This window comes from Hyalella azteca, unplaced genomic scaffold, assembly GCF_000764305.2.
Source record: "Hyalella azteca isolate HAZT.00-mixed unplaced genomic scaffold, Hazt_2.0.2 contig11868, whole genome shotgun sequence".
Lineage (NCBI taxonomy): Eukaryota > Metazoa > Arthropoda > Malacostraca > Amphipoda > Hyalellidae > Hyalella > Hyalella azteca.
This window is the reverse complement of record NW_025941848.1, coordinates 275,048-301,217: the sequence shown is the minus strand read 5'-3', so window position 1 is coordinate 301,217 and position 26,170 is coordinate 275,048. Positions and strand designations below refer to the sequence as shown.

Here is a 26,170-nt window from a genome sequence, read left to right as displayed (position 1 = left end):
TCACTCTCGCTTCTCTCGATTTCGAGTTTCCAATTGCGACAGCTTATACTCTGATGGTAAAGAAATTCCTCCTCCTACCCCCAACAGCTTCAGCTTTCTGAAGAGCACCCAATGGTTAACTTTGTCAAGAGCTTTAGCGAAGTCCAGGTACCTATATACTACGTCCACGCCAGCTCCCTCCTCCAGCAGGACCACAAGGCGGTGATGGTGCTCCAATAACTGTGAAAAACAGGAATGATTTGGCGGGAAACCATGCTCGCCATTATTATACAGATCAGCCTCTTTCATATACTGGATACGCCTCCTGATCACTACTTCCTCAAAAACCTTGATCAACTGTGAGGTCAAGATCACCGGCCTATAATTTCGAGGTCTGTGCCTCGTGACCCTTTTTGTATATTGGAGTTAACAGTCCCACTTTGAGGCCCTCAGGAATAATTCCCTTCATTATCGAGGCTTTCCAGACCATTGTGAGCGGAGCTTCCAGTGCTCCAACACATCTCTTCAACAGCACCGCCAGAATTCCATCCGGTCCTGGTGCTGAAAACGATGTTCACCAACCCCCTTCTACCTGGCAGCTCCTGGAGAAATTCGATTTCGTTCTCCTGTCTTGAGTAGCGGGGGTTACTGAACAATGATTCAGACTGCTATCCTAGTAACTCACACATGCCCATATCTCCAATAAGGACATCGTTATCTTTCAGCGGGCCCACTGGCATTGAACTGGGCGTATTCGAAAAAAATGCATGGGGTTCTCTCTGGTGACCTCAACTACTCGTTCCTCGGCAGCTTGTTCTTCCGTCCTGTGCGAGTCCTGCAATTTACGTTCAGTTTCATTGTGGAGCTCTACTAGTTTCCGTCTCATCAGGTCACTAGTGTATTCATTTATTTGTTTTGTTGAATCGCTTGCGTTTCCTCATGAGGATTCGACGGTCTCCCGGAATTCGGCGGACTTTGGGGCCCGTTTTTTTCGGGATATGACGTACACACACCTGTGCTAGTTTCTCACATAGTTTTGTGTAAATTTCCTCTGCATTCATCCCGTGAAACTCTTCTCTCCAATCAGTTTCGTCAGGTTCATTCCAAATTGTCTCACAATCCGTTCTTCGATGCTGGAAATAAAGTCCTGCCAGTCCTTTCTGGGGAATAACCCTGGGCAGTTCGAATTCAGTTCGAATTGTCGTATCCACCATAACCAGGCAGTGGTCGGACACTGAAGTTTCTTCAACCCGAACGTCAACCACTATTCATCATTAGTAAAAACGAGATCGAGGATATTGTGTTCACTTGTGGGCAGCAGAACTTGCTGACTGAGCAAGTGTTTAGCAGCAAACTTCACTAGTTAGACTTCATGACTTCTGTCGCGGTCATCAACCTCTAAGCAGCCAGGGCTTGTCCAACGGATACGTGGGAGATTAAAGTCCCTCCCCCCCTCCTTAACGAGCTGGGGGCTGGGTCACACAGTTATGCCACCCTGGTCACTATTTTCTTAAGGGTTTTGATAAATTTTCTGCTGAACAAGCAGGCGTTCTATAGACAATGGCTACGCAGCTGTCAAGTTCTAATGTGGAGTAGCACGTATTCAACAAAGCCATCAGAGTTACCAAATTCTGATCTCAATTCCACCATGCTTCTTGCGAGGGAGGTTACTAAGGAAAACAATTACTCCTCCTTTCTTCCTCCCTTCTTTCCGGTACGCGCGTTAGTGTTGCAATCCTTCCATTGCAATTTCTGCATCAAGGATATATTTTCTTAGATGCGACTACGTTGGTGCAATTATAAAGATCCCACCTTCGTCGACCATCTCTCTCAGCACGCCAGTCTTATTACGCGCTCTTTGTGGGAAGAGCTCCTCGATGTTGGCCAGCAGAATGCCTGACTCCCCCTTCTTGTTGCGCTTACCTGCAGCGTCACCGCTCTGTCAGGTCACAGGTGTCCCTTGGTCAGTAGCTCCTTCATCTCGAGTTGCATTAGTTCCAGTTGCTGCATCTGTTGTTGTATATGCTTCCTCATCTCTAAAAAAGTACTGAAGGTAACTTCTTTTCCCCCAGCGCGCGTCCCTGTCCCATACGCATGGGCCACTCACTTGAGTAGCTAGGTCGTCACTACTCCAAAAACTACCTTCTTCATCGCTCCTTCTAACAGTGTTTTCCGCCACCCTATCGCTGCTTTGTCTTCCCTGTGATGGTAGGGCCAGTGAGTGTGTGGGCGGGTCATGGCGTCCAGCAGGAGCCCTTCTTTGTGGAGGTAAATCCTTGCTGCCTCCTATTCTGTTAGCTTCCTCCATTCGTTTCCGGGGTTTTGTGAAGAAACGAACAATTGACATTTGTGCAATCCTCTTTGTTCATAATAATCCAGCATTGCTTAGGGTGATAGAACGTGCAATCCCTTCCTTTTTTGCACCCTCGTGGATGCACGCTTTCGTAGGTAAAGAATTTATAGCACAGTTTGGGATGTGAAAATCTGAAACCATCGCCCCTTTTCCCGCGTTCACATTTCATTTGCAGATACTTCCAGTAAACACGTATCTTTGCTGGTGACTTCCTTGAGGGTACTTCTGCAACTTGGGTGGTTGGTAGGGATGGTAGGGTTGGAAGAGTTGGAAGGGATGATGACATACCATCTTCTGGGTCACTCTTCTCGGGGGTTAGTGCGGTGGCCGCAGCATAGGTGGTTTGAGCGTTTGAGCCTAGATCAGACGGGGAAAGGCGGCAGAATGTGATGTTGGGGCACTGAAAGAACTAATGGCAAGAGCAAGGCTGTCGGTAGAGGTAGGGTTAAAAGTGAGGGAAGGGGTGGGGGAGCGGGTATGGGATGAGGTAAGGGTACACTTAGCTGCGAGGGAAGAGGAGATGGCACTGGGGGAGGAGTGGCCAGCACCACCGGGCACGCAACCCACCAGTTTAGGGGTTTCTTTCATGGCTGCGATAAGCTTAGTTTAGCTTTATTTGAATCTTTTACAAATTCTCATTTCGCAGTTCTTATATTCATGTGAGATTTTGGTCTGATCGATCCGAACAAGGCAATAAATAGGAAATTCTGTACATTTTAGATGAATGAATAACCGGCATTGGCTGCACTGTAGTAGAACTGCTGCATTTCAAAGCTCCTTGCAAATTATGCACGAACTACCCGCAGGGGGTTTCATCACAACACATTTTGCCATCTTACCTTGTTTTTCTTATTATACTAATACACTGGATAACTTACACTATTACACAGGATATCACTGGATTACACTGAGCTTAGACACCGACCACAAAACCTTGAACTCGGAACGCTAAGCTCACACACTGAGCTGCAGGTTCGACAGGAAGTCATAAATATATTCAAATTCGAGCACACTTGCAGCTTCCCTCACTTACTACTGCTCAACTCTCTTATTTGTTTCGCTGATTTAATGAAAACACTGCACTGCTTTACGCATTGAATGCTGACATTTCATTCTACAGAGCTGTTTTTTGCCGAGTCCTTTTTATATATAAAAGAGTAATTTTCTGAACACTTTAAAACTGAACAATTTGTACTCTTTTTGTATTGACTTCCCTTATTTTCCGCCGAAACACTGAATTCCGTCACTTGGGCCCAAGCTGTACAGTTAACTTCTGGCTAACTAGAAAAATAATCGTCAACGATTTACTTCTGTGAGAGCCAACCGCAGCACGTCCTATCCCGGCCAACGCGTCTACAAGGGAAGTCCCAAGTTTATTTATATTCACAGTTAAATTTTTCCATAATCTTCTTTGATTAGATCTGCCCCTCTTTCCCCTATCATGACTACCGGGGCGTTCGTGTTGCCTGTAAGAAAAGAAATGCATTACTGATCCATACTTGGGTGAGTAGTGAAATTAACTCGAATGTGACAATAATATCGCTTTCCGATCACAATTAAAACATCAGTGACCTATTCTTATGACAGCTTAGAGGAGCTATGTATTTGTGAAGGGCCAGATCTACACCACTCTTGTTAAACTAAAGCTCACATTGCTTTCCGTCGTTATCTAGCTTAGAACAAGTTATCTTTAAAGTCAGATCACAAACGTTACTCGCTTCAATAACGGCGAGTGGCCTCAGTTGACCGGTAAAAAGCTGGCATTTGACAACCATTTACCATCAAAGTTATCTTACACATATGAACAATGGAAATGAACCTTGAATTTCAAACAATAATAATGAACATCGCTCTTCTTAGATATACGCGGTAACCCTTTTTCGCAATATGAGCCCTTATTCACAAATGGTATTGATATATACCTCCTTAAATTTTTCACTTCGTAACGCATTTTCAATGAGAAATATCCACTTAAAGCTAGCTGACACAGCATTGTGAGCCCCGTCATTTCGTTGAAATGGAAAGTTAGAAGGCGCCGACGTCGATGAGTTGCAAACGGCGGCAAAATTAATGTTCTAAATTTTCCAGCGCAAGGATTAATGTTGACCGTAGATTACGAGTTAACGTGCGAAGATTGGTAATAAATAATTTGAATTGTCATGGATAAATTCTTCCGGTTGCTTCATTAAGACTAGAGATCTAGGTCCCATTAAAGGAATTTGTCGCAAAGATGGAATATAATAATGGTTTTCAACCTCAATTATGCTTTAAAATCTATTTTATATCCATATATCAGATCCAAACAAAAATACATTTGATGCAACTAACTTTTTAAACAATTACGCTGCCGAAATGTCATATGTATAATTATATCTCTATAATTTGATTGGATTGATGCGTAATAATATACGCTTAAAAATTACTTTTTAAAGACAATACTTCTAAAGAATCAAGTGTTTCCAATGTTAAAGATGTATAATGAATTTCTCATTTTATTTTCGAATATTAAAAAAATTAATTTTTAATTTATTTTATATATACAAATTATTTTCTCAAAATTATTTATTCTGTCAATTGATTCAGGCATTGTCTCCGACTTCACACAAGTATGCAAAATTTTCTGATCAATTGGTCAGGTAAAAGTGTGTCAAATATCAGTTATAAGATTTGTAGCTGACAAAATTATTTTTTCAATTTTTTTACTAATGAAAATTTGTTTTTTTATTTCTAAAATAATTTATTTTGTCATTGTATTCATGCATTGTCTCCAACTTTACACAAGTGTGCAAAATTTCAGATCGATAAGATAAGTTGAAATGTGATAAATTTCGATTATAAGATTTGTAGCAGACGGACAAATAGACAAACAGACAAACAAGAAGTGAAGTTAAAGAGAAGTGTTGTAGAAATGCGGTTTTAAAATTATATGGCATTTGAGTTATGATTAAATAGAAAGATATAATTACTCTATTCGTAATGAACTAACATAATTTATTTCTCTCACCGGAAACTATTTGGGGCATGATTGACGCGTCCACGACGCGTAAATTCCTGACACCTCGCACGCTGGAATAAATAAAATGCAAATTTTGAAGCAGAATTTTCTTACTTATTAAAGAGGACGATTCACATACAATGCCCATCTACATGAGCCTAAAAATTCTAGAGTTATTTTAATTTAGTTAATTCATGTTAAAATGAAATTTTTAACTAATTTTCATCAACCAGCTCCAAAAAGTTATCGAAACAATGACGATACGCACATGAAAGATCCGTCAAAAATTTCTACCCGCTTTCAGCAACATAGCACTATTTTAGACTAATATTATTTTATTAGCTCTAAGTAAGACAGTGTAAAGTCTCACATGAGCCGCGGCGTCACCACCCCCATGGGGTCGGAGTCTGGAGCCATCTTGCAGGTGCCGCTGATGTGCGACATCGCACCCGCCATGCCGCGCACGAAACATCTCCAGTAGTCGTCGGACTGGAACTCAAGATGCGCGCAGCCAGGAATTGGCTGCTCGCAAGCAACCAAATTCATTTGACGCATATTGCAAATGTGACCTTACATTTGAGACACATTGGTGTTCCATCTAAGGCTGGGGGTCACACCATACTGCCGGGCATGTACCAGGCACATGACATTCACAGTTGAGTCCAAAATTCTCTCTACTGCATTTCTATAGCAGCATTCACACCATGGTCATGGCAGGTGCTTTGTACGGCTGGTGTGAATGCTTCTACAGGGTCATCAATATTTAGCGTTACATTGTTTTTTCAAAATCAATTCACTCGCAAAACAGTCAAATGTGTCGTATGGAACCATGTCGACTTTTCTCCGGAAGGACCTAAAGTTGTCCCCATTCAAGCATGTCAAAAAACACCAACTGTCTGCTCAGGTTGTTGACAAACGCCTCCAAAGATCCAAGATTCTTCTTTCCGGCATTCATGATGGCACGCTGCCAAACCTCGTTTTCAGTGATGAGAAGATATTCAATGTTGAACACCACTTCAACTCCCAAAATGATTGAATTTGGTCGAAGAATGGGACGAAGGATCCCGTGTGGTGACTAGGGAGCAATGCCCGACCTCAGTGATGGTCTGGGCAGCCGCAACAGAGTCCTCTCTTTTTGTTGACAAAGGGGTGAAATTGAATCAGAAGAACTATCGAGATGCCATCCTTGTTGGTGCATTGTTGCCCTGGGCACGAAAGCACTTCAAAAAACGCCCCTGGTCGTTCCAGCAGGACTCTGCCCCATCCCATGGGGCCAAATCGACTCAGGAGTGGCTGTCCGAGAATGTTCCCCACTTCATTACCAAAGATGAATGGCCCCCATCGTTACCCGATCTGAATCCTCTGGATTTTGGGATCTGGTCATACCTTGAGAGCAAGGTCTCGACCGTTCACCTTAGCAGTTTGGACGCCCTAGAGGTCAAACTGCTGAAGGAGTGGGCCAAAATCCCGCAGTGTCATTCGTGACTCGTGTAAGGCTTTCTCTAAGCGTCTACAACTCGTTATTGATGCAGATGATGGACATATTGAATGAAAAACTGTGAGAATTCTATCTCTGAACCTCTGCCTACTTAAATACATTTTCAAACATTCACAATTGTGTTTCATTTCATAGTTCTAAACACTCAAAGTTGTAACGCTAAATATTGAACACACTGTATAGGAATGCCTCAAACTATATTGGATTGGACCTTCACTGGCAAATCATGGCATGTGCCCGGTAGTAAGGTGTGAACCCGGCATAAGGGTCTGAGTTGGGAATACACCCAGGAAAGTAATCAAATAGATATTTTTTGTTAAAGATCACTAAATGGGCTGACAGCAAACTAGATTTTGAGAGAGACAGATTTCTTAAGTTGAACAGAATTAATTTTTATATAACGCAAGGGGCTTGCCCAAATGTCAACCATCGCTGAACTGCAAAAAGCGCGATTATGATTAAACTTAATTTTTTCTTTTACTTCCCTCGGAAAAAATTACTCATATTCAATCTGTATAATATCCGATACTAAACCAGCCACGAATATTTTTATGCATTATAGATGAATTAAATATAAATCGGTTGGCTTGGAGTATTTCAGGTTGGACTGATAATTATAATAGACGTTCAATGTGCAATTGAACCAGAGCATACTATTTCAGAAACGAAGGCGTTCAGAAGAAAATAAACTTAGAACTTAAATAAGAGTTTAGGTAATTAGATTAGCTTATGAAAAAATCGTGCACAAGTAAAACATAGAATATATATCATAAAATCACAATTTTAGTCAATAAGTTAAGAAAGAAATTACTTGTCATACAGGGTCCACCATATTTATGGCAACGGATGTTTGCTATATAAAAATAAATTGGTTTCTAGGAGACTTTTATTTTATAATGAAGCTTAATATCATCTATAAATTCATCTACTTTATATTGCAGAAGTCTAAGGTGTCTAAATTTACTATTACTTATGGCAGTAGAAATGCAATTGTAACCCTTTATTAAAAGGGCGAGAGTAATTCAGTTATTGCAAAGAAGCTCGAAATTCGTCGTGAAACTGTGTGGAAGGTGGTAAAAAATTTCAAGGAAACTGGTGAAACATGCAATCGACCTGGCCAAAGAAAGAAACGAAGTGTCCGAACAAAACAATTGGTCTAAAACACGAGGGAGAAGTTGAGGAGAAACCCTCGTCGCTCAGCTGCAAAATTGGCTGCAGAAGCAGGAGTCAGTCAGACATCAATGCGTAGAGTCTTCGAAGATGACCTCAAAACCTACCTTTACAAGATGCAAACAAGTCATGAACTAACAGACAGTCATGAACGAATGAGGCTCGAAAGATGCCAGCACATTCTGGATCTAATTGAAAATGGCATGTTCCCCAAAGTGGTGTTCAGTGACGAGAAAAAATTTGAGAATGAACAAAGCGTTAACCGTCAAAATGACAGAGTTTATAGTCGGGATGGATCTGTGGCAACCAGAACAACAACATGACGTCAAAATCCCATGCCCGTGATGGTAACCGCCTCTGGGAGGTCCCCACTAGTTTTTGTCCCCTCAGGAGTGAAATTGAACAGTCAGCGATACATTTCGGACATTTTGGAAGCTGTGTTGTTACCTTGGGCCCGTAAACACTTCAACGGCTCACCATGGAGTTTTCAACACGACTCTGCCCCATCACATGGCTCAAACATGACCCAAAACTGGATTCAAGGTCGCATCCCAGCATTCATTAGCAAAAATGAATGGCCCTCAAGAAGCCCTGATTTGAATCCTGTCGACTTTTCTGTGTGGGCAATTTTAGAGAGTAGGGTCTGCAGAACACCTCATGATTCTTTGGTTAGTTTGAAGTCTAAATTGATACGAGAATGGGACTTGATCCCTCCAGAAATGCTGCGTGTCTCCTGTGAAGCTTTCCCGCGTAGATTGGAGGCCGTCATTAAAAATAAGGTTGGTCACATTGAATAAATATGTCTGAGAATTGTTTAGGTAATTCTTGGCTACTAGCTCATCCAATAAAAAAAAAACAATGCCATTTTTTGTTTCATTGAGGAATAACAAAAAACATGCGTTGCCATATATATGGCGGACCCTGTATATGGTTAATAAATTTTTCAGTAATCTTAAGCAACTGTAAGGAAAAATATAAGATAAAATTTCCTGCTAACAATTTGAACGCCAATTATTGTTCTGCTCACTTTTTTGAAAGGTTCTGCTCCGAGCGCCCTACGGAAGATCTTGGCATTCCCTAACTTCAGTGAAGCCTTGGCAGCTGCGAATGAGTAGAAATTCTATCACACAAAATAAAAAAAAGGAGATTCTTTCACGCAAAATACATCAACAAACTAAGAACATAACACTATCAGTAAGTAGTCAATCCCGATGTCAAGCAATATATAATATTTTGCAATTCATTTTTAGTGTATATTTTATCAGAAGAAAATTTTTGGCTAAAACACAGTCTCAATATTGTAAAATTGGCAGAAGATTAAAGAAACGACGCTTTTATATTTAACAAATTTCGGTGAACTTGAAGCCACAGTGTACTCGAATATGAGACTGTTAGTAAAATTCAATTAATACCAGACCGTATTCTTCCCGTGTACCTTTGACCATCAGCTCGACGTCGTCGGGGTGACTGAGGCAGTTGGGGTCCAGGACGGGCGGATCGAAGGGATTCCTAGACTTGAGAGTCACCGTCCCGACGCTCTTCGGTCTGGACAGCATCGGAAGCATGAAGAATCCATCTCTGCCCAGCGTCGGTCGATAATATTCTCGGACCTGGACAGTATAAAAAGTAATACTTACTAAAACATTAGCACGAAACATTAAATTTAAGGAAAATGAGATGAAAGGAAGTGGTATATAGGTAATAAGATACGCAAATCATACATGTAGGCCGAGAGTATATAGGCATGTTGGATAGTAATGCGTTACAGCAAGTAATGTGGAAAATTGAACATACATATAGTGACTCTAGAGATGGTTATACATTCACAACCTGAAATACTTTGATTCTACTATTTTGATTGGCCGGGTTAAAAATATAGCCGCGACTTCCTTGATTTACGAGCGGGAAGGCGAGGAGCCTCGTCTCTCAAATTTTGCAGTTCTTAAACAGCGCAGTGCCAGAAAGAAAACGTTTAAATTTATTGATAATAAAAAGAATACGTTCCCAACTTGACGTAATTCCAGTGATGACAACAAACGACGACCCAGACAGCATAAATTGGGGTGTTCCATGGCCAGGTATTCTATTTATTCTATTGACAAGCTGAACTTGCAGACAAGGTTGTATGACCGTGACCAAACTCATTGTGGTTGTTAAGAGGTAAAAATTTGACAGAACCCGGTCAAATTCGTCTAAATCCATTCCGGTAGACGGCCACAGTACGGCCGCTGCCTTTTGATGGTATACAGTAGTACATACCCTAGCGAAACTTTTATTTCTGTCAGCCGCTGGCACAAGGACGCCCCAAACTCGCCTAGCGGGTACATTAGCGGCTCTATGTCCGCTTTGGGTTCCGATAGCCGGAGCGAAATAGGCGCCAAAACAGAATCTTGTAAAATACCTGTCGAGCTTGAGTCGATGCCTTCCAGAGACGCACGGCCGAACCTAACAAGCGACTAAAAAACGCCCCTTCCTGCCCCCTCTGTGGAGGGCAGAGAGGGGGCTCTCAAATATTCGCGTTACTTGTTTTCGTTTCTGTTCAGCGAAGGTAATAGGAAAAACAAGATAAAACGCAATCAGTGGCACGATAATGTAATTTGAAAACAATATAAAGCTTTTGGAACCTGAAAATCTTTCCATTCGAAACTAATTTTACATGATTCAAGTTGGTCTTTAGCTACAATACAAAGGGAAAACTCACTTCTAAAGTAAGCAACTTTGTCCTCAATAACAAGTGCTCACTACTTTTTAGCATTCACCGGTGTGATGTGCGTTCTCACATTAACCAGAATCGAACTTTGTCCCATGTTACCAGCACCATGCATTTTACCACGTTTCCTGCATCATGCATTCTTCCATGTCTCAAGCACCATGCATTCTACCATGTCAAAAACACCATGCATTCTACCATGCCAAAAAATGCATTCTTCCATGTCATCATCACCATGTATTCTTCCACGTCATCATCGCCATGCATTCTTCCACGACACCAGGACCATGCAATCTGCCACGTCACCATCACCATGTATTCTATCACGTCATCAACACCATGCATTCTACCACGCCAAAAGCATCATGCATTCTGCCCCGTCACCAGTACCATGCATTCTCCCACGGCACCAACACCATGCATTCTACCACATCAAAAGTACAATGCATTCTTCCACGTCACCAACACATTCATTCTACATCGTCACCTTCACCAAGCATTCTACCACGCCAGAAGCACCATGCATTCTTCCACGCCAAAAGCATCATGCATTCTTCCACGTCACCAGCATCATGCATTCTACAACGCCAAAAGCATCATGCATTCTTCCACGTCACCAGCATCATGCATTCTACCACGCCATAAGCACCATGCATTCTTCCACGTCGTCAACAGCATGCATTCTCCCACGCCATAAGCATCATGCATTCTTCCACGTCACCAACACCATGCATTCTACCACGTCACCATCACCATGCATTATACCACGTTAAAGCATCATGCATTCTGCCACGTCACCAACACCATGTATTCTACCACGTCACCATCACCGTGCATTCTGCCATGCCAGAAGCATCATGCATTCTTCCACTTCACCAACACATACATTCTTCCACGCCAAAAGTATCATGCATTCTTCCACGTCACCAACACCATGCATTCCACCACGTCACCATCACCATGCATTCAACCACGCCAAAACGCCATGTATTATTCCACGTCATCAATACCAAGCATTCTACCACGCCAGAAGCACCATGCATTCTTCCACGTCACCAGCACCATGCAATCTACCACGCCAAAAGCATCATGCATTATTCCACGTCACCAGCACCGCGCATTCTGCCTCGTCACTATCACCATGCATTCTATCACGGCATCAGCACCATGCATTCTACCACGCCAAAAGCATCATGCATTCTTTCACGTCACCAGCACCATGCATTCTCCCACGTCACCAACACCATTAGCACCATTACACCACGTCACAGTGTGATTCAAACTAATTTGTAACACTTGTTTTTCTTAAAATAAGACAGGTTGCAGTAAATAATTTTTTTGGCCATTTTATTGTGGTAAATTTTTTCATGGTTGAACTAATAGCGCAATAATTTCCCTAGCGCAGCTGCGCCTTGCGGGTGTCGTTTGTTATTCCAACTGTGACGTCACCTTGGCTCTTGTTACGTCACTTTGTGACGTCAAACTCATTTGTAACACCGGTTTTGCTTAAAATAAAACTAGTTGCATGCAGTAAATAAATTTTTGGGGGCCATTTTGATGAGGTCAATATTTTTTAACTGCTTTCAAAGATAACATAAAAACAATGTGTTGATCTACACTATTTACATTTTGTGCCTTGAGTGACGTCACTCTAGAGATGCGCCGAACGGCGAAGAATCGTCATCGCCGTGAGTCAACCTTACATTAGTTCAACTCTGTACCGACTCTCCGTGCGTTGTCTGAAATGAGCAATGCCACTGGCAGTCAAGCACTACCTACCTAGTAGAACATTTTAAGTCTTCTAGCAGCTAATTTATGCACCCAACACGCGAAAGCAACTATACGAAGAACCGTAAAGCACGGACTAAGTTTTATCACCATTGTCGTTTGCACCAATGAATACAATTTCTTCGAACTGTTTTGACTCGTGAGGGACTGAGGTCCTTGGAAAGAAAGCCAGCCATGACACTCGTAAGCGATGAGTCATGATTATTACTAAAATAAAACTTAAACTAAAACTAAATAATCATAATTCACTGGTGAAAATGAATTTTGTCCAACACCTTAATAGAAAATGGAACGATAACATATTCAGTTCTGTCAGATGCAAGTTTTCCTTTTTACCTCTGTTGAAATGCCAATTTTCCATTACAAATCTAAGCACTGCTCACAAATGGACATCAACCACGCTGTCACGAGGAACACCGGTTACTTGGGCATTTGGCCCAAGTAACCAATTTGGAAGTTGAAACTTGAGCATTTGGCCTCCGCTGTTGGTGCTTCAGCTACAGCAGAAAGCTGTAGTGCATTCGGGCGGAATTTGATGCTTTGTTACACGTTTTGAACAAAGAACGTGATTAATGTCGCAATAAGTCGTTACATTTATTCGCTCGTTATCGCTATCATATTATTTTAGAATTCAATGTCAGACTGCAAGATGAATTTTGTGAACCGCACCACAATATCATGTTGACCTGTAAATATTTCAATTTTGTAGACCTTGTTTGGACAACAGAAAGTACATTCTAATATACATACAATGCCTTTCACCAGGCCGTGTACAGTCATCATTATATCAAGTATTACCATTCCAATATCATAGTAAACTGAATATCAATATAAACATGTTAGCCCTGAATGTAAAACCGAACGTTCATCTGTTGCTGGTTCTACCAATTATATATCAGTCGTAATCATTATCACGTGATCATTATCAAGTTCGTCAATGATTTTTGTCACGTACGTAATGGAAATACTGGCTGACTACCACGTTAGCCAAACTCTAAAGTCAATTCTCATTCTGTTCTATCGTATGATTCAACAAGCGTACGCGTAAACATACATCGACGCCATACCATGAGCCGGAGATGGTCATGGTTCGCTCAAATAACAGCGTCTGCTTTTTTTCGGTCTGATTTCGTATATTTGGGCAATCTACTCCCACAATCGGCTCTTGAATAGCCGCCGAATGCAGTTAGGTGGCCGATAGGCGTCTGTGTCACCTCGAAGCCGACTACTGTTTGTACTCTGGGGCAGCCGCTAATGGAACGTAAAACTCGACTGGGTACGATCGAACTGTCTACCAGAAGCAAGAAGTGCTTAGAAGTTTCCATGTTCTTCTTTGCTTGCAAGTTGATAAGAAAATAGTTTACTAAAACTTACTGATTCTTGGTAGCCGTTCAAGGAGAAAAGACCATAGTCTTGTCCGTCAAGCGCACATATCAGGAACACTTGAATGTCCGGAACAGTTGGCTCATCTGGATTGTGGACATTCAGCAAATACGATGCGCAGATACCGAGAGGAACACTCAACGGACCTGGGCAAGATAGCTTGTAGAGTTAGTATCACGTATCCGAGCGTGAACATATACCGCACGGAGTTGTGCGTTCTACGAGCGTGCTTTTATAATTCAGAAAATATAATTCCGAACTACAGGGGCTTGATGCGTGAAAAATCCTCAGTTTATAAAGTTAAAGTATAAGTTAAATCCATATAAGTTATATAAGTTATAAGTATAAAGTTAAATCCATAATGAAATTGGACACAAAAAGTGTATCTTAATTGATATAGAAAATAAATTATTTAAAGCGCATCAAGTTTAACTTTTATTTATTATCTAGATGTTTACCTTCTGAAAATGTTTTTATACGCCTCACAGTATAGATGGCCCTATTGAAATAATGTTGGTAAAGTTTTTTTTTCAATTTTTTTCTCGATGTGAACGAGATTTTAACAGATTGTTCTCATACTAGAACCTCCGCGGCCAATGCAACTATTGCGCGGAATTTAAACATAAAACATTTCATCTTCAAACTATTTTTCATAGTAATATCTAATGATATGATAAAGTTGAGGCACATTGAGGATACTTGAGCGCTTGAGTAGTAGAAAGTTGGCTTACCGTCCCTACTGTTCTGATAGCGCAGCATCGCCGACGGGCTGATCCGTTCAAAAATTGAAGACGATATATTTGGGTGGATGGTCCAACTTATTCCTCGGAGACCTACATGGTCTTGGTAATTCTGCCCTACACCTGGCAAGTCCACGCGAGTATCAATCTGCAAATTAGATAAATAATGTATTAACTACAACTTCAGGTAATACGTAATTACGAGCGGATGATAATAATGATATGACTGATCGTTGAGTGAATACATAGATCTTTCAATCTTGGCTGAGTACTTGTGGATAATTTGTGCACTCACTATGAACTATTCAGATTCATTTAAAGCTATTCAAAGAATGAAAAAGTACGAAATTATTTTTCAATTTTTTTAATCAACTATTCCCGTAATGAAAGTACCTGATTGTGATTACGTATGAAGTATAATTTGCTGTTCAATTCATTGTCGCACAACTAAATGAATAATGAAGCTTTCATTACACGGTCAATTTATTCATCCATTCATGGAAGAAAGCCACTTTTAACTTATGATGAAATACTTTGTATCTGGAAATTTCTTCAATTGCGCTTACATCAATTCGATTATAATTAATGAGAAGTCAAATAAATCTGCGTTTGCAAACCTGAGATAAAAAAAGCAAACTTTTGACTCTCGTTGAGCAAATGGATAAATTATGAACTTGGGTTTTTCGTATCAATGCGAGTATTGCTTCACAGATTTTTTCAGTGTTTAATAAATTAAAATAAAAATTTAGATACAGGAAAAGAAATATTCGATGTCTGTGTTTTATAAAACGGATTAAACTGTTTATGGTCGCTTACCCCATGCTTGCGTAGTTGCTCCCGCGGTCCGATCCCCGACAGCATCAGCAGCTTGGGAGTGTCAGCGCCACCTGCTGATATTATCACCTCCCGCCTAGCGAACACTCGCTTCACCTGATCAGGAACAACAGTCATTTATTCATGAGACTTTTGATGGTTTTCTTGCAAGCTTGATTTCAGTTGAGTTAAACTCTATAGCGAACGCTCGCTTCACCTGATCAGGAACAACAGTAATTTATTCATGAGACTTTTGATGGTTTCCTTGCTTGCTTGACTCGCTTCACCTGATCAGGAACAACAGTAATTTATTCATGAGACTTTTGATGGTTTCCTTGCTTGCTTGATTTCAGTTGAGTTAAACCCTATAGCGAACGCTTGCTTCACCTGATCAGGGAGAACAGTCGTTTCTTCATGAGACTTTTAATGGTTTCTTGCTTGCTTGATTTGCGTTGAGTTAAATCCTATAGCGAACACTCGCTTCACCTGATCAGGAACAATAGTAATTTATTCATGAGACTTTTGATGGTTTCCTTGTTTGCTTGATTTCAGTTGAGTTAAACCCTATAGCGAACACTCGCTTCATCAGATCAGGAACAACTGTCATTTATTCATTAGACTTTTAATGGTTTTCTTGCTTGCTTGATTTCCGTACGATACCTAAGAACGATCAAAAATGTGGTGAATTATTTGAAAATTTCCTTGATGAAAGTCCATTGAATCCCTTTTCGAAAATCCAATTTCTTGTATGCCGATGACTGCAGATGCCCGTTGAGGGTAAAAAACATTTTCATTTGAGTATAATTGTTATGAGAGACAAATGGAACCCGTTTATACTAATATTGAGTACCTTAAATTTAAATTTTATTTCGCTTGTGGGCTACAGATATTCAAATCAGAAATCGTTTAATTGTATAAGTTCACAATAAGAAGCATTGACAATTAAGCAATCCTTTTCAATGTGAATAAGTGGAGTTATTGTTTCACAAAAAAATGTGTTTGTTGACTTCAATGGAAGATTTTCTCCGTGTTGTCAAACATATTCTTCTGATATCGTCAAGTTCCTCACCTGATAATTAAACTTGCCTTATTTTCATGAACGTATTTGACTCCTATTGCATCGTTGTTCTTATTCAGTAGGATCTGCAAAAAAATAAAAGAAAATGTTGGAATTCAACAGGTAATAATTTATAAGAGATAAATTATGTACAATGGATCTCCTGCATAAATTAATTATTCATTTTTACTAAACACGCTAACTCTACATGTGTGTTATCTCCATAAAATGAAATGCTGAAATTTTTTTTTCTCGCTCGGAATCGAACAGTGGAACTTCCTGACCCCAGGTGTCATGGCCGCTCCCCATGCTGCCCACGTTCAAAACATGAGCGAATGTATTCGCTCATACCTGAGCTGCTACTGCGGTAAAATCCGCTACATGCTTTGGCAAGTTTTAAATCCTTAAGGATGTTTTTATATCTTGTATATGCTGCATTGCAAAGCCAGTTAGGATGTTCTGGAAATTCGATATGGAGCTTTTTCCTCGAGCCGACGAGTCGCTTTATCACCACGACGATGAAGAAGTTATTAATTAAGTTATATTTAATTTACTTATTCAACTAATTTATTTTCTCGACGAATGAGAATGTAGGAGCTGCCACTGCGCATTCTGCAAATGAGAATGTAGGAGCTGTCACTCCGCTTTCACTTTCGAGTTTGATGGAATAAATTGCCAGTGAGTTCTCTAATTATTACTACAGTATCCGAGGTTAGTGATTTTCAAAACATTGCAGAAAAATCTCCGAAACCATAGGAAATTTGTGTGATTATTCGCCCGTAGAAACAGCCATAAAAAATTAGGGATATGATCGATTAACTTTTTTTTTCTTGGACATATTGATGAAAAAATATTAAAACCCACTAGTTCTCGCTTCGTTTAATCGACATTTCAACACTAAATTTTTAATTCTAATAATAGTTTAAAAAATGAAGATAGATATCACTAACCATCTTTTGGGTGAAACAAGATAACTCACAAGAAATAAAGGTAGAGGAGTTAGTTAGAAAGAGTAATTCCAGCGAGGTATAACAATGATGGAAACAATTTTATTGTTGAAAGTTTCTTCCCAAAATAAAATAATGATAATTAATCTGCATAAATTCGGGGGTATATACTATTTTCCCCCGTTTCCTATGTACAACGGTCACGTTTTTAACTGCGTAAAATATTTTAATGGATTCCAGCAGAATTTAACAAATTTTACCAGATTAGTTTCAAATGCAAAATTCCTAGATTCTATTAAAATTTTGTAAGAATTTTGATATCATGGGAGTAGCCTTTCACAGACATGTTCTCCCTAGGTATTTTCACTTTTTTATCAATTATTTTGATGCACAATTGTAGCTATACTTATCTATAATCTCATATGAGATTATAGATAAGTATATGCTGCGATCAGAATGCTCCATTGAGTTATCATCTATGTAATTCATTAGTTTGAATGTACAAGGCCATTCCATAGAACATTTTTCGTCATTTTTTATTATGTTACTTCATTGTTGAGTGTTTGTCTACTCCAATGTGAAAAAAGACAAGAGGATACATAATATCAATTAATTATATCAATGAACTCCCTCTACTGGTTTTAATGCGTTTGTTTAACCGGACTGTTTAAGTACAACTGTTCATACACTCGGCATGATTATGACGTAAAATTATTCAGCCTGACAAGAAATAAGCCTCGACTCCGCCAAAGCGGGCATACCGGCCCCATACCAGCTCTCATTCGGCGCCGACGCGGCTATCACCGTGCTTCAAAAAAATTTTTAATGTGAAGTCATAGTTTTATGCAACGAAGTGGAGATTGAAAAAGAAATTTAGTTTCGTACACTTGCGGATGCTATGAACCACTTTAAACATCCTGCTGACGGTTGTATTACTGTGTGGTGTACTCGTACTTCGGATACATTTAAAGAAACGAGTTTATTTTCATACCTTGATAACTTGAGAGTTGACTAGTAGCTTCAGGTTTTTGCGCTGCATGTTTGGCTTTAAAAATGCATCTGCCGAAGACACTCGCTCGCCATTACGCGTTGCTAGCTGTAAAATACTGCTACCTGTTGCGCAGAAACAAAACAGATATTCAGAGACATGAACGACCATACATTTATTTAAACTCTCACATTGGTTACTACAAAGTTTTCGCTCAATGTCTCTTTCAAATACTGAAATCTCACGCGTTGAAAAACTGAGTCCAGAAACAGTTCTTTAGCTCCGCATTGTAGACAGAATTGATGAAATCATAATACGTAGTGAGTTTTGTCCAGAAAAAAAGTTGAGTGGCCCAACAGAATTTTCGCTCTGGCAAGTGCTAATAAAGAAATATTCATGAATATAATGCTAAAAAAACTCTGACTCTTACCGATTTTTGTATCTGTGTTGTAGTCGATTTCCGGTAACCCCACCTCCATGCCAGCCTGTATAGCAAGTCTACCAACCGGCGGCATCCAGCCAAGTTTCTGCACACTCATAGGACCGCCGATCCCACGGAATGGTGCTGCGAAGGAATTAATATGTCAAGTGTAGAAATATCACTTAATTACATAATTATCAATGTGTTCAGCGATTAGATAGGCCACACTTACGGGGTTTGATCTTAATTATTTCTCCTGTGCGGGAAACTCGTCCAGAAATATATAAAATATGTTTTTCAAAAACAATTCATGGCGAAAAAGTTAAAAAGTTTTTTATTTATTGCACACCAATCCGAATGATTCTAATATGAAAAGACTATCATTGGAAAAGTTCAAGATCAAAAGATTTAGAAATTATTAATCAATCATAGAAACCTCTAATCCATCATGATCAAAGATTTAAATCACAATGAAATGAGATTTAAATCCCACATTATAGAATGAAACTCGTGTGGAATGCATTTAGCATAGTTTATTGTACATTCCTTAGACGAACCACCTTTCGAGTGGAAAACTTACATTTTCAATTTGCGCCAAAATCATTTTTCTATTAAATGCACAAGACTAATATTGCTCATTTGGAAACCGAAGCATCTAACTTTAAAATCTTCAAATATTTTTCAAGCGGTGCCGGAAAATAATGTTATTTGACAAAAAAAAATAATTGCTTAGCCATTAATATGCGCATTGCATGATAAGTCAAATTAATACTCATGGTATACAATCACGTAACCTGAAACTGCATTGGCTTTTAATCTGATGTATCATCAACCTTCAGTCGATTACTGCCTTACTAAAAATTTGTCACTCCTTGACGTTATTTGGGACTTGAAGCCTTTTTGTGCTTTAGTTATAGTTGCCCGGGGTCATTAGATTATTGAAATATCATCTCACCATCTCTAGGCTTCATGGGACTTCGGTAATCCTCAGTTTTCTTGAAATATTTCAAAACTGTTTCCCAGTCCCAGCCTGGGTTTCCTAACTGGGCCCAATTGTCGTAATCTTGGGGGTTGCCTCGGTTGTGTATCATCTGGTTGATGGCGCCTGATCCTCCGACCATTTTTCCCGTGGTGTACCTTGGATCCTGTATAAAGACGTTGCACTCATTATAGGTCGACTATAAAGAATAAGAGCTTAGAATTCTCTGCCTTTAATTCGTCAGTGACATTTAATCGTTTTATGGACCTTTTATAGTCCAGTTAAAAAATATATATATATATAATATATGACCTATATATGGATAATTTTCTAAACCATTCAATCATAATACTAAACCTACAGAACTTACTAAAATTTTTTGATGAAACACCAATACAAAAATAAATTCCGGTAATTATATAGATTCAGATCAGGCATTAGTGATAGTTTCGTCACGAAGAGACCATGAACATTCATGATATCCATGCTATGAGTCGATTCAATCAAATAGTTTGAATAAAAAAAAAGTTGTGGAGTTTTAGTGAAAAGCTATGCGGCAAACTATTGCATTTGACGATTCGAATGCATCTTTTTAAGGGGAGCATCTATGGTAAAATTTATCTCGGCTATTTACAGACGGATCACTCTAAAACTTGGTACACATATGTAAAACAGAAATCTAAGACTTTTTGTTCATGTGAATTTAAAGAAAAATGAAAGAAAACGTGAAAATCTTAGAAAACGGCCATAAAGGGAGTACCGTAGAAATCTATCTTATAGGATTTTCAAGCGAGAACATCGAGAGACATCATTCGATGCGTAAAGACCATATCTAAAACTGAACACGGCGGTTTTTTGGATTTCTCATTTTTGTGGGTGTGGGAGCATTTTTCGTAAATTTTTTGAAAATTTTCAATTTCAACCCCCCTTTTTGCGGAATAAAATCCAAATTATAACGAAATTAGAAAAACGCCCATATTCAATTGTAGATAATTTTGTTGCGCATCGAACGGTATATGTCTCATTGATGTAGCTTCAAAACTCTAGGAGGAGATAGGTTTTCCGTGACAATAAGTGTGAATGTTGAGGAGAGCGCGACAAAGTCCCGCGCGCACCACAATATGCGCTCAATGTAGCAAAGATACCAAACTAAACGTTTCTGGAGCTTGATTCCACTCAAAGATGATGGGAGCGACTACATGCACATTTCTCCGTACAACGCCCGGAGGCACACTGAGTCAGACCTCATAGAAACACTGTATTTGTAGTGCTGGGCAGCGAATTAGCTCCTATGTAATTACTGAAAGAACTCCCCCCCCCGCCCCCCTTTCATGAAGTGTCGTGAACGTATAAATCAACGTACAGAGATGGTAATGATACCGTTGGATAGGCCAGAATGTCAACTTTAAGATGAGACTAAACACGTAGCTGCAGCGCAAATCAAGTAGACACTATATTTAAAGAACTCAGCAGCTAATTAGTTCCTATCTAATTACTTAAAAAACTCCCCCACCCGCCTCCCTTTCATGAAATGTCGTGAAATCATAAATCAACGTAGAGAGATGGCAGTGGTACCGTTGGATAGGGCAGAATGTCAGCTTTAAAATGAGTATAAAAACCGAAAAAGTGAAAATCTTCAACTTTAGGGTAGACGCTCCCCTTAAACTGCATGCCATTTGGAGCGTCAAGAACTCGAGTCCAGGAAGCATGCAAACCTACAAATGAATTACTTCTGACGTTAAGCCACATTGCATAACTGGCACCTTGCATTACTGGCACCTTATTCCCCAATTCATTCCAGAATTTCGCTAATCGATTATGAAGAGATTAGAACTTTTCCAGAAGGCAAGCTAGTCCCATTCACAGTAATTTGAATATATAAAATAAGTTGAAAACATTCTTCGAAACTTTCTGTTGAATTCAGAACCTTATTGGTCAAGGATAAATTAAGCATCGTTAATGCTTTTGGTATCCCAAGACCTGGTAACGTGAGATACCATCGGGAGGCAAAGTTCGTAATGCAATGCCATAAGTCGACATGCACCTGCATTCATGTCTATAACGTTGGAAAGCAGATGCAAAACCATCATAAATGATAGTTACTGAAATCCAGTGCATGCTGTCATAGAAAGAAATGCGCCCTTTTCGAAGCAGACAACAGGCCATTGTCTTGACAAAACACACCCGTCCACAATCACAGCCACAATTCTAACAGAGTTTCTTTGATTCTTCCGTAGAATTTTTTAACTTTCCAAGTCTGAGTCTAAGTCACTTTCATTTTTTATTGTTTCCAAATTTACTGTAACTCGAATGAAGATGAGCACATTAATATTTTTATCTTGAAATGAAGCTACAAGAAATCCTTGCAAGTCACAAAAAGGGTTCAATTTACTTATAATTAAGGTTACAAATTGTCACACTCACAGTTAACACGCCAAATTGACTAGAGTATTTTGGAGCAATTGTCGGATACTTGTTGACGTAAGATATGTTCGGAAATTCAGAAGCAAAATGTAGGAACGGAATTTTCGTGAACGAGGGAGGTTGTCCTCCGGCCTCCAACACCAGCACCTCCCATTCCGGCACCTCGGAGAGTCGACCAGCCACCACACTGCCCGCCGAGCCTGCGCCCACTGGCGGGTGGGGAAAGAGAATATGGGTTTAATACATCAACAAAAATGCCAGCTGATCTTTGTTTTCCTATGGGTTCACCTCATGCACGTACAAAATATCTACCGATTTAATTCATTACAACATTTACGTTTTAACAGTTCGAGCCAGGTGAGGAAACGTATATACATATAGACGTGAGTTTCAACTTGATGACACTCGTTTGCTTGAATCGCAGACTTACTATAAATTTGAAAATCGAAGAAAATTCCACAAAAATCATCATGACCTTATAGAAAACTTTTCGTAGCCTAGCTCAATCTTTAGTTCGAAGATTCTAGAGTGCAGTTAATTATCGCAATTTAGACAAATTAAATTCAAGAGGCCAAATTAAAAGTTAAATTTGAAAATAAAAAACAAAGTACTAGAAAAAAAGCTGCATAGCCCATCTATTCGCAATTTCAAGTGGATAAGAGCTAAAAGCTGAATTAAAACTGGGCCTCTTTTTAAAAACTCAAAAGGATTCGAAAATACGTAAATCAGAAGTACCGCAAGTGGAAGCTAACACCTTAAAGTCATTGTCAGATGCAGGAACGTCATATTGCTCGGCGTGATTGAACTCAGCCGAAAGCGGGAGGGGGCTACGATAGTAACTGACTCACAGTGCGAGTCAACCTGTGGTTACTGCCTGGCTCACAGGCTATGGTGGCGCTGGCCAGTCCGTGTTACTGCTGGGCTCACAGGCTGCGGTGGTGCTGGCCAGTGCCGTGTTACTGCCGGGCTCACAGGCTGCGGTGGTGGCTGCGGTGGCGCTGGCCAGTGCCGTGTTACTGTCGGGCTCACAGGCTGCGGTGGCGCTGGCCAGTGCCGTGTTACTGCCGGGCTCACAGGCTGCGGTGGCGTTGGTCAGTGCCGTATTACTGCCAGGCTCACAGGCTGTGGGGGCGCTGGCCAGTGCCGTCTTACTGCCGAGCCGACAGGTCGCAATGGCGCTGGCTAGTCCCGGGTTACTGCCGGGTTGACAGGCCACGGTAGCGCTGGCCAGCACCATTTTCCAGTAAGCTCAGGAGAGCTTTTAGATTAGCAGTGTAATGATCATGACTGGGCTTTGAATGCATACAGTTGTGAAAACAGCGGTATTGCGGTGCCATGCAGGTAATAGTTATTTATACGAAGTAAATTTTAAAGCAAATGATAACTTTGAGAAAAAAGAGTTAGAATCACTTGGGTCTTCATCTTTGGTGTTACGCAGGTCGTGATGCGGCTAAGAAGATTCTACAGGGTCACTGGCCAAAAATTACAGAACGCCCGAAAACCTCTTATAGGGCGCACGGCATTATAGATTAAGAGATCCATCAACATCAATCGCTATTGTTTTATATCAATGAAGATTTATTGATAGTTTGGAACCACATTGTGATTCAAGATAGTTTGGAATCACAATAAAAACCTCTTCTTATGTCTTCGGTCCCAAGACGAACCTTGCAGGGTTAGAAATTTACTCGTTATTAGACCTATTCGTCGACTAAATATTTGTCCGGATATGAAATCACTCATAAGATGATCTGTATAAATGGAGGGAGTGCAGTTTTATTATTACTTGAATGAAATCCATACGCCGTCCAACATAATCTTTTCCTCAGAAATTTAACAAGGTTGTTCCTTTACCTGTTCTCAGAATTTTTTGTTACGGCATCTTGTTCTTCTCAATGTCTCATTGAGACATTTCATTCCAAAATTCCAAAATTTTTTATTACTGCTCGTGCATGGCCTGTTATTATCACAATGCCATGTTTACGAGCGAAATGGGAATTGTTTGCGACGCTGCCCATTGCCGGCATTCAGAAGAATGAATGGGTCATACTGACCTAATAGTGACACACTGCCTCACCCACCTGCAGCATGAGTAAAGAGCCGACGGAACACAGATAGACCGTTTTTGCCAGAGCATATTTTTCCGAGATAACCCACTCAAGGGCAAAAAACATACCGCTATTTGGATAAAATCTCAAGGACACTCACTCTGTGTGGGCGCCACGATCAACACGATCTCTGCCATCGTGGCACATGTCGATTCAACTCTTTTCACTTCTTTGTTGTTTCTACTTATAAAAAAAATAATTTTCAATTCCTTTCTTTTTTTTATTGGGAGGAATATTTCACGCATTTTACTCTTAATCGTGCTTCTCGTTTATGCTGATTGAAAGAGCTCTTATTTCCGACAACTCACAAATTAATTTTGCATATACAATATATGATCGGTACCCATTGATTTCAATTTATCGCACTTAAATATACTCGATTTCACACTTCCAACCAGAGATCAAGCCAATGACAGGCACGAGTTAAGATAAACATATTCCATGGAATTTGTCACTTTTTCACATTGGCTCTGACCCAAAAATTTCAGAGAATCAATTGTGTAATGGAAAGTTCGACAGAACTAAATTCGAGAGCATTGGAACGGCATGCCATTTTAATTAAGCAAGGGAGTTGTCTTACTATAGCATGTAAATTGGGAGTTTTCTTGCCATCACATGCCACAAGGAAGATCTCCAGCCAAATGCCACGCAGGGAAGTTTTTTGCCACCATTAACAGCAAAGAAGTTCTTCTGCTTCCATGAGCCCCTGTTGATCTCCTTGAACTCTACTTTGGTCTCCTTCCTCGTAGAAATCTTCCGTCTACTTCGGAATTCGTTTCCTAGTGAAGCCAAATAACCACTGATTTTTTTTAACACTCTGAAGATTTCAAGCTGTTCATATATTTAAGTAGTCATAAGAGTTTACTTAGCAACTCACGAAATCATTCAAATTTAGGTTCATCCCAGACAAAAAGCTTGGCAAGTCGTTAGATGTCTTTAGAGATATGGTGTTATTATAATCAACGACGTGCAATTGCATACAGGAACACAGCATATTTGCAGGCTGTTGCACCTCCGGGTCATTATGCAATATGTAGCTTGGATCATAATTTAACCTATTGTAAGTTCAATTTATTTTTTTACTATCTCATAATCACAGTTTTCACTGTGAAATAATAATTCTAATAATCAACATATTAATAATTATAATAATCTTAAGTATCAACAGCGAAAATGAGTTTAACGTGTGATTTCAAAAGTGTCAGATTAGCTGTTATCAAATTTTTTTAACCTAAAAACTTCCTTATTAATGGCCTAGTATCTTATGCAGTCTAATCACATGTATCAGAAGTTTTGAATTTTCTTCTTTTGAAATTGAGGAATCACGAGGAAAATTGGTAAACTTGCGTGCATGGATTCCCCACAGCAGATAACCTTCAATCCTGCTGATGCACAATCGCGCAGGGTAAAATTTCCAATCTTTCAGTAGCAGTAGGCAGTAGTAGAAAATGTAGAAATAAGTTGAAGTAAATGGATTTATGTAGGAATACATTTTTAATTTTTATTTATTTTATTTAAATAATTTTTATTTGAAATAAATTTATAATTTAATAGGTAGAAATGATTTTCTACCTATTAAATTATTAAAATCAGGCGTGAACTTCATTATAAATTGATGGCATTTTGTTCCGAAGAGTTTTTGTATAAACGTTAAGTGTATTTTAGCTCACCTACGATGAAGTCGACGATTGTATCCTGAGGCATAACACTCGTAGGATAAACTGTTGGCTGCGTGAATATCCCAGCAATAATAGCAGCTAATTTTGTTATGAGACTCATAACTGATAAAGAGCTCATGGTGACGAAAAGTGTTGAAC

At 39.7% G+C, this 26,170-nt stretch overlaps 1 protein-coding gene across 1 annotated transcript; it reads right to left on the bottom strand.

Moving 5' to 3' along the window:
- Positions 1 to 26,170, bottom strand: LOC108671563 (glucose dehydrogenase [FAD, quinone]-like). The gene is made up of 16 exons (XM_018159120.1): positions 26,024 to 26,170; positions 22,246 to 22,454; positions 19,798 to 19,987; positions 18,852 to 18,986; positions 18,425 to 18,546; positions 16,516 to 16,572; positions 15,433 to 15,546; positions 14,608 to 14,764; positions 13,868 to 14,022; positions 9,431 to 9,605; positions 9,023 to 9,096; positions 5,698 to 5,849; positions 5,337 to 5,398; positions 1,792 to 1,902; positions 1,097 to 1,152; positions 1 to 219 (listed from the first exon to the last, which is right to left on the bottom strand). The coding sequence occupies exons 1-16, from the start codon at positions 26,148 to 26,150 to the stop codon at positions 1 to 3; spliced, it is 2,115 nt and encodes a 704-aa protein (XP_018014609.1). The 5' UTR covers positions 26,151 to 26,170.